General features: G+C 38.9%; 1 protein-coding gene across 1 annotated transcript; it reads right to left on the minus strand.

The window, feature by feature from the left end:
* Positions 1 to 6,075: 6,075 nt before the first annotated feature.
* LOC110171077 (odorant receptor 131-2-like) lies at positions 6,076 to 7,780 on the minus strand. Its single transcript, XM_055160295.1, has 2 exons — positions 7,634 to 7,780; positions 6,076 to 6,840 (listed from the first exon to the last, which is right to left on the minus strand). Exons 1-2 carry the CDS (start codon positions 7,778 to 7,780, stop codon positions 6,076 to 6,078), a joined length of 912 nt encoding a protein of 303 aa, XP_055016270.1.
* Positions 7,781 to 9,618: the final 1,838 nt, after the last annotated feature.

Consider the following 9,618-nt stretch of genomic DNA (forward strand, 5'->3'; position numbering starts at 1 on the left):
CATAATTAATTAATCTCTAATTTTTTTTTATCGCATGACAGCACTAATATATATATATATATATATATATATATATATATATATATATATATATATATATATATATATATATATATACACGTTTTTTGAAAACAGAAACACAAAACTACACAAAACTATAAAGAAATCAACATAAAATGTATTATTTGTTCCCTGGCCTTAAAATTTGTATGTTACTTAGTTTTGCACAGTATTATTCATACCCACAAAACATTTATTTAGCCAAGTTATTTTTTGACAAATAAACACAATATAACTGAAAACACAAGGCTGTGTTACTGTGGCGTCTGGATGAAATGCTACAGTACCTGGTGTTTCCTGTAGGTCTGGATGAGGCTGGCATTGATGTAGTTGATGAAGATACTCAGCACCACCACTATGATATTTTTCATCACAGCTTTGACCAGAGAGTCCCTGTACTCTATCACAAAGGTCACATTTCCAGACGCGTTCATCGCCCACAGATCACAGCTGATAAGAAGCACAGTTAATTCTAGGTTAGTTTTTATGATTTGCCCTGATAGTATTTATCTTAATACATTGAAATTGTTCAGTGTCTTGTTTCAGTGTGCATGTGATGATACAAGGAATATATAATACATTTTAGAAGGATTATTACAGATATTGTAGGAAGAAATATAACAACTTTACACATCTAAATTGTATTATATTTGTACCATCTGGATAATCCTAAAATCCTCTACTAAAATCTCTAATCATGGTTAGTTTACAGTTTTTGAGCGACGAGCGACAAGATAAATCAAATCAAACTGAAATGGTGCTTTGAATGGTCATGATGAGTGAATTGCAAAGAATTTATAACCATTGCAATGTATGTTTCCTAATACACACATTCACATTAGATGCCAAGATTTTAGCATACTTTGTGTTGTTCTTTTAAAATTGAGTTTCGTAATTAAACAGAATCAAATCTAAATACACATTTTAATACTTTCTGAATGAATATTCTTTCTTTCCTCTTCAAAAAAACACATTATGATTGACTCGCACATGCAGGCAAGCTGTCAGAAGTTTGTGCCTCCTTTTGTGGCTTATGTGTTTGGATTACAGTCACAAATGCATCCTAGAACTTTACCCTTCTTAGGAAAAGTCAGTGACAGGATCAAATTTTACGTTATTTATCACCCAAACAAGCATGAACTCAACACATAATACAATCACATATATAGAAGATTATAATAACCAAAAGCCATTACACAGAATATTCCGGAAATATTACGATGGCCCCTTCAGCTCTATACTTACTCGCTGCTCTGTCTTGACCGTGTGTGTGGTTCTGGTGACAAACATAGATCCATGGTAAAGGGAGGAGACACTTATACATGTTGTACATGTAAGTCACATGACCACAGCCACTAATTAGGAATAAGGCTGTAAAGATTAAAACAAATACATATTTGTAAATTCCTACTTCAAATTTGTAAAAAAAAAAAAAAAAAAAAAGTGGTGAATAATATCTATGTTAGAAATCAACTCTCAATTTACACCTCAATACTGTACATCTGACTTAATTCTCTTTGTAAACTGACCCTGACCCACTGGTTGGTGGTGCCATTCCAGCTCCTATAGAAGAAGACTGTTATTGTGTCCTTGGGCAAGATACTTAACCCACCTCCAGTGTCTCCGTACACTAGTGTAGGTGTGTGTGTAAATGGTACTTTGATGCAAAGCGTTTTGAGCCCGTTGAAGGTGGAAAAGTGCTATCTAAAAATATGAACACTTAACATTATGCTGATGCTAAAATGTCATAGTTCTGGATGTTTTGAGCTTTCAAATGGGACAGGGCCTGTAATTAGATACAAGTATGAAGGGAAAACCGGTGTCCTTTATATGCAGGTTAGGGATACCGATGTTCAGTTGTAGTTCATTGAATTTTGCCACCTGCCGCCAGATGAGCCCTAGTTGCATATGTTAAAAAACAAAACAACACAAAAAAAAAAACTTAAGACTTTAATTTCTTCACTGCTACTGCATATGACAGCTTCCTTTTTTTTTCTTAACTTGTGTTTTCTGTGAAATTCTTCTTGGACAAATTGCGATGGTTGATTGTGTCGGCCTGTTCTTCATTCTGTTTCTTCCATCCTTTATTGATTACTACCACAGAGCACATCTTTTCTATCCATGAATAATGGCTGCTACATGGCTGTGTTCTTGGAAGTTTAGGACCTTATATTGACTTCTGCTATGTTTAGTCAAAACTGAGTTGAACATCTCTGGTTGGACACCTGAACATTTGAGGGTGAAAACACCTGGACCAGCCTGGACGTGCCTATAACACATATGTTTGCCCAGTCTGAATGCCAAGTCAAGGTAAGGTCTTATTACCTTACTGTGTTAGGATCATAGTATGTAATGTGCATAGCTCAACTGCTCACCACTGTGTTCCAAACAGGAATTGTTCATGGAGTCCACCTTCATCGACCCCATCAATGCCAGCTGACTTCACATGAGAAATTGTCACCCCTCTCTCTGTAACTGCTGCAGTGTCATAATTTTTCTTAATGTGTGTAAAATCATCAGTCATTTAGGTAGAATCCATGGCAAAAGGAGAAATTCAATTTCTCAACTGGACTAAGTTGATTTTTGTCGATAGCTCATCCAAGCTGCTTCTTCAGTTCTGGTCAAAATGCTGGAGGACACTTCCTTATATCTGTCTGATGGGAGGAGATAACTACACTGAAACTACTCTGAAACTAACACACCTACTTGTTTACAGTTTCTGTTAGTTAGCTAGGCTCGGTGGCAGCTGGTGGTATAATTTTTTTTGGGTGGTGCATAGGCCAAAATTTTATATACATATATATATATATATATATATATATATATATATATATATATATATATATATATATATATGATGTGTTTCTCACCTCCCACGGTGGTTGGTCTCTCTCACCCTCATTCAGCTCAGGCCTGGGAGCCTGAGAGTTCTGTGCAGTATCTTTGCTGTCCCCAGTACTGCACTTTTCTGGACTGAGATGTACCTGGTATCTGTTGTAGCCACTCTTCCAGTTTGGGGGTTACAGCCCCAAGTGCTCCGATTACCACAGGCACCACTGATGCCTTTACTTTCCAGGCTCTCTCCAGCTCCTCCTTGAGCCCCTGGTATTTCTCTAGTTTCTCGTGTTCCATTTTCCTGATATTACCATCGCTTGATATTGCGATGTCCACCATAAAAAAAAAGAAAAAAAAAAGTATATATATATATATATATATATATATATATATATATATATATATATATATATATATATATATATGTATTATAACGAATGCTAGAAAGAGACAATCATTTGGCCACTATTGACTGACCTGTATCCATCAGAGCACAACGCACAACCTGATCCACCGCTCACACCCAGCTCCAACAACATCAGCAAAACTACAATAAGAGGCTATGGTCACAACATGAACACACAGCATCAGCGCTTTTCCTACAGCGTAAAACAGAAGCAGCTCCTGAGCTCATTTCCGCACTATTTAACAATTAACACTATTTACCTGTGAGATTTGCCCAAAACTAATAAAAACAAGCCTCTTACCTTCTCCAGGGGACTGATGCAGACCGTATCCTCTACCCACTGTCCTGTTGGTTGTCTCCAATATGAAGACATCAAACTGGTCCCAGTCCCGGTCCAGTCAGGTCCGCGACACAATGTCCGGGAGCCAAATGCACAAGTTGGTTGTAAAACTAGTCTTAATCTCACTTCCCACTTAAATGTAGAAGTTACAGCCAGTCCATATTAGCACTAGGCCACCAGGTAGACTTAAGACCTGAAACTTTTATGACCAGAATCGAGTATGTGAATCAACACAAGAGCCGTACGATTTCATCGCAGCCAGATGCACTCATTGCAGCTTAATGCTTCTTTTCTTGCTAGACACAAGGGTCTTGCTGAAGAGATGAGATTTTACTCCCTAAAAACTGTTCCTCGGACGCACTTTGACTTGAAGTTGAACTCACCGTAGCTGTATAATACACAGAGTTCTGTTGCTATCCATTCATTAGCCTGTAGCAGTAACATTCTGCCAGTGGAGAGATGGGGGAGGCGGGAGAAAGTGTGTGATAATGTTTATAAAGACCAGTCACTTCATTTCAGGTCGCCCCCACCCAGTGGCGGCTGGTTAATAGAGGGCACAAGTACGCTGCACTTCCTAACGGGAAAAAATACTTGATGCGCATCTGTTGCCCTTTAAACAAGTGCCTGGTCCTGCTCTTTTCCCGAAACAATGACAGACCAGACTGAGAGAGACTTTAGTGTTTTTATTACATAAAACCATCAGCAGAGGAGATTGGCTCGACGACTGCGGTGTAAATGTGTATACTCCACTAATGACACTGTTCCAGTCCTGGTTTAGTCCCGGTTTAGTCCCGGTCTAGTCCTAGTTCAGTCGTGGTTCAGTCCTGGTGTAGTCCTCGTGATCGGCTTGGTGATTGTGGCGTATATATTTATGCTCCACTAATGTTTTTGGCTCTTGCTCTGGTTCTCGGGTGTTTCTTTCTTCCTGATAATAACGTTGCTACGTCTCTGGATACTCATCCCTGATTGGTTGACGCGGCGCATCTGACGCGAAAAGTTCAGCATTTTCAACTTCTAACGCTGAAATCTTGGACACGCGTCTCGAGCGTCGATGCCAAAACACTCAAGAGGCACTGCGTCAATGCCAGATTCACACCACGCTGATGCCCGAAGATGCGCCACAAAAACGCAGGGCGCCCTAGATACGCGTCCACATAGACTTTACATAGAAACTGGACACTTTGACGCTTTGGTGTGAAACCCCCTTAACTTGACCAAGATTAAAAAAAAAAAAAAAAAAAAAAATATATAATATATATATATATATATATATATATATATATATATATATGAAGATGTTTTTTTTTTTTTTTGTATTAAGCTAAATGTTTAATATTTTGTTTCAAGTTGAACGTGTATCTGCATAGACATATTTTTATTATGTAAAATGTAGTCATATCAGTTTATCTGAGTCATGTGTTTGGAATTTGGGTGCGCTGGGTCGAAGGAGCTCTATGGGAGAGCCTGAAGTTTTAAGAAAATTTGACATCATTATGTTGCTTCTCCCCATTACTTTAAATTAGCCCTGAAATACATCTTGGGGGCACAGGGTGGGGACGATATGAAGTCAAGTGATCGGTTCTGATACGGTGCATAAAATATCTGATCAATCTGATACCGCTAGCTAACTCCCGCTCGTGGTTAACTTGGCACTGTCGTGACGCTGTGTTGGTGGTATTTTACTCCTAGTCCAACACTGTGCGACCATGGCAACTTCAACTTCAAGTCAAAGTGTGTCTGAGGAGTCAGTTTTAAGGGTGAATTCTGTGGCTTCTCTTCAGCGGAACCCTTTTGCAAAGCGTTCGCTCGAAGAAAAGAAGAGAGTGAAGGAGCTGGGACCGGACTGGTTGGATTTGGGTCTCCAGTAGAAGACCAGAGAGCGCGGGTAGTCAACACTGTTTTTGAGAACATTTATTCAGTGTTTTGAGACGATCAGAGACTCTTGTGATTTTGATGCCAACACAGAACAGGAGGCAGGAGCTCTTGCAATGCTGCTAGAGAGTACCATCCAAGTACTAACCAGGCCCGGCCAGCTTCTGAGATCTGATGGATTAGGCTTTGACAAGTCAGTATGGCCACCATAACATAAAGGACATATTCTGCAATACTTTTTGATCTTTATATTGTTCTCTCTTTAAAATAGGATGTCTTGTTCTGGTTCTCAGAATATTTACAAATAAAAATAGTGCCTAATAGGTGTCCTGTAATTCTCTCTGTTGAAAAATGTGTAAATGTGACCCATCCTCCAATTCTGCAGCGACTGCAGTTTTTATGAGGAAAGATTTTGGTAGGGAGTAAGGGTGTACGGCGTACCGAGCTGGAAGTTTGTTTTAGAAGCATTTTTCTTGGAGGAAACCAAAGCATCCAAAAAGACCCCACATGATGTGGGATTTAAATTTTGGACTCTCTTGCTGTAGCCTATCATTTACCACTGTTAAGATTTAACTTTACACAATAGATGCTTTCGTAGATACTTCCTAAACATTTTGTCTCTCACACCATAAATGATCGGACTTATAGATCGAGGAAGAATTTGTACAACAATATAACACGCAAACAGAGAATCAACATAATTTCTGGGAAACCACACTTGCAATGCTATCTTCAGAGAATGTTCAGCGTATGTGGCCATACACAGCAGAACTTGAAAACCATGCAATATAATTGTGTCTCTAGCTTTCCTGGCATCTTTGCTTGCAGTTTTTGCTGTGAATAGAATTTTGAAATATGTGTAAATAATGATCATCCAAACTAACACTAAATATAGTGTATAGGTAACTTGTCTTTTTTCCAGCAAAAGTGGATTTGGAAAAACAGTTTCACGGAGGCAAAAAACTTCTGATCGGAAAAACTCAGCTGGCATAGTTGCCAGAGTTATGAACAAATCAGGAAGTACTGAAAATAAGCTTGTTACCCAAATGAGCCCTATCAGAATATGAGTTCGTTTGACCGTGCAGATCTGACTGTGTCTTAGGGGCATGCAGATGGCGATGTAACATTCAACAGCCATGCAGGCCACATTGAGAGGTGTGTTCTCAGTGGTGAAGAGGGCCATGAGGATGAAGACACAGCAGACAGATGTGTTGATGGTGTACAGGATGTAGCTGAGGAGGAAGAGGGTGACTATGAGGGTGACTTGGATCATGTCATTGATCACTAGGTGGCAGAAAAGGATGTAGCGAGGGTTGGTGTAGAAAATCTGGAAAAGACCATGTGTTGTAATTAGGGCTAGGTGATATCACAGTGTTTGGTACTGATGCAATACCAAGTACTTTGGGTTATTACTTCTATTCTCAAAACCAGTCTAACCTTATGGGTGAAGGCACTTCAATAAATATATATGTATGTAAAAGATGTGTTAGTCCATTATGCTACTGCTGACTGTGTTTTGACACAAAACAATGAATAAATGTATTATTTGCTGTCTAGACTTAAAATTTGTATATGTTTCTTAGTTTTGCAGAGCATTATTCATACCCACACTTATAGTGAGTCAGTGTCGATACTCCATCTATTTGTACTGTGTTAATGCCCATAACAGTCCATCTAAAACACATCATAATTCATTTGTGTTTACTTACTGATTTAGTTTTTTTTATGAAGGATTGGTGGTTTGAATGCTTACTTTGACTAAATAGCCTGGCCAGCCAAGGCACACATGTTTTAATCACATATCCACACGACACAAGCTTTTTTCATAGTTCTGGTAATTCACAAACTTAATTGTGTCATATGACTTAACTCTGTTTCCTGTTTGTATTAGTGTCCACAGACAATGACAATAAAATATATTATTTTGAATAAATGCATTATTGATGTATTTACTTTTTTTCTTTTCAAGATTATATTACAACATATTAATACCATAAAGGACCAGCACCAATATCACACAAAACATTTATTTAGTCATGTTATTTTTTGACAAATAAACACAATATAACTGAAAACACAAGGCTGTGTTACTGTGGCGTCTGGATGAAATGCTACAGTACCTGGTGTTTCCTGTAGGTCTGGATGAGGCTGGCATTGATGTAGTTGATGAAGATACTCAGCACCACCACTATGATATTTTTCGTCACAGCTTTGACCAGAGAGTCCCTGTACTCTATCACAAAGGTCACATTTCCAGACACGTTCATCGCCCACAGATCACAGCTGATAAGAAGCACAGTTAATTCTAGGTTAGTTTTTATGATTTGCGCTCATAGTATTTATCTTAATACATTGAAAATGTGCAGTGTCTTGTTTCAGTGTGCATGTGATGATACAAGGAATATATAATACATTTTAGAAGGATTATTACAGATATTTTAGGAAAGATGATGTTTAAAGCGTCTTTGTGATATATGTCTGTGAAAAAGCGATATAAATAAAAATGTTTTTACTTAATATGCGCATTCACATTAGACATCAAGATTTTAGCTTACCTTGTGTTAATGTGTTGTTGATTTAAGATTGAGTTTCATAATTTAAAAAAATCAACTCTAAATACACATTTTAATACTTTTATTCTCTTTCTTTCTTCTTCAAAAAGCACAGAAAATTACATTGGAAATAATTGAAAAAGTCTTATGATGGATTCACATATGCTGGCTAGCTGTCAGGTGGCAGACGTTTGTGTCTCCTTTGTGGGTTATGTGTTTGAATTAGTCACAAATATGACAGGATCAAATTTTACAATGTTATTTATCACCCAAACAAGCATGAACTCAACATATAACATAATCATATATAGAAGATTATAAGAACTAAAAGCCATTACACAGAATATTCCAGAAATATTCCGATGGCCCCTTCAGCTCTATACTTACTCGCTGCTCTGTCTTGACCGTGTGTGGTTCTGGTGACAAACATAGATCCATGGTAAAGGGAGGAGACACTTATACATGTTGTACATGTAAGTCACATGACCACAGCCACTAATTAGGAATAAGGCTGTAAAGATTAAAACAGATACGTATTTCTAAATTCTTACTTCAAATTATTAAAAAATGGCGAATAATATCCATGTTAGAAATCAGCTCTCAATTTACACCTCAGTACTGTACATCTGACTTAATTCTCTTTGTAAACTAAGACTGTATGTTTTAGTTTCAGATCTAATAATAATACTACCATTTCTACCTAATTACACACAACAACACAACATATTCATTCCCCATTTGAGTAGCTGTCAGATCCACTGACCCACTGGTTGGTGGTGCCATTCCAGCTCCTATAGAAGAAGACTGTCATTGTGTCTTTGGGCAAGATACTTAACCCACCTTGCCCTCAGTGTCTGCCTACACTAGTGTAGGTGTGTGTGAATGAATGGTTCTTTGATGTAAAGCGTTTTGAGTGCATTGAAGGTGGAAAAGTGCTATATAAAAATGTGACTGCTTCCCATTATTCTGATGCTAAAATGTCATAGTTCTTGATGTATTGAGCTTTCAAATGGGACAGGGCTTGTAATTAGATATACATTCCATTCCATTTTCTTCTGCTTATCCAGGGCCGGGTCGCGGAGGCAGCAGTCTAAGCAGGGACTCCCAGACCTCCCTTTTCACGCACACTTCCTCCAGCTCTTCCGGGGGAACCCTGAGGCGTTCCCAGGCCAGCTGAGAGACATAGTCCCTCCAACGTGTCCTGGGTCTTCCCCGGGGCCTCCTCCCGGTGGGACATGCCCAGAACATGTCCTGAGGGAGGCGTCCAGGAGGCATCCGAAACAGATGCCCAAGCCACCTCAACTGGCTCTTCTGAACGCGAAGGAGCAGCGGCTCTACTCTGAGCTCCTCCCGTGTGACTGAGCTCCTCACTCTATCTCTAAGGGAGCGCCCAGCCACCCTGCGGAGGAAACTCATTTCGGCCACTTGTATCAGCGATCTCATCCTTTCGGTCATTACCCAAAGCTCATGACCATAGGTGAGGGTGGGAACAAAGACTGACCGGTAAATCGAGAGCTTTGCCTTTCGGCTCAGCTCCCTCTTCACCACAACAG

This window comes from Boleophthalmus pectinirostris, unplaced genomic scaffold, assembly GCF_026225935.1.
Source record: "Boleophthalmus pectinirostris isolate CB_2022bp ecotype Guang Dong unplaced genomic scaffold, ASM2622593v1 HiC_scaffold_3, whole genome shotgun sequence".
NCBI classification, from domain to species: Eukaryota; Metazoa; Chordata; class Actinopteri; order Gobiiformes; family Gobiidae; genus Boleophthalmus; species Boleophthalmus pectinirostris.

What these genes read in the sequence shown, in the direction of transcription:
- LOC110171077 (XM_055160295.1), bottom strand. Translation starts at nt 7,780, where the DNA reads ATGAACGTGTCTGGAAATGTGACCTTTGTGATAGAGTACAGGGACTCT. An exon ending in AGACCTACAGGAAACACCAG is followed by an intron (nt 6,841 to 7,633) that starts GTACTGTAGCAT and finishes GGTCTTTTCCAG; the next exon opens with ATTTTCTACACCAACCCTCG.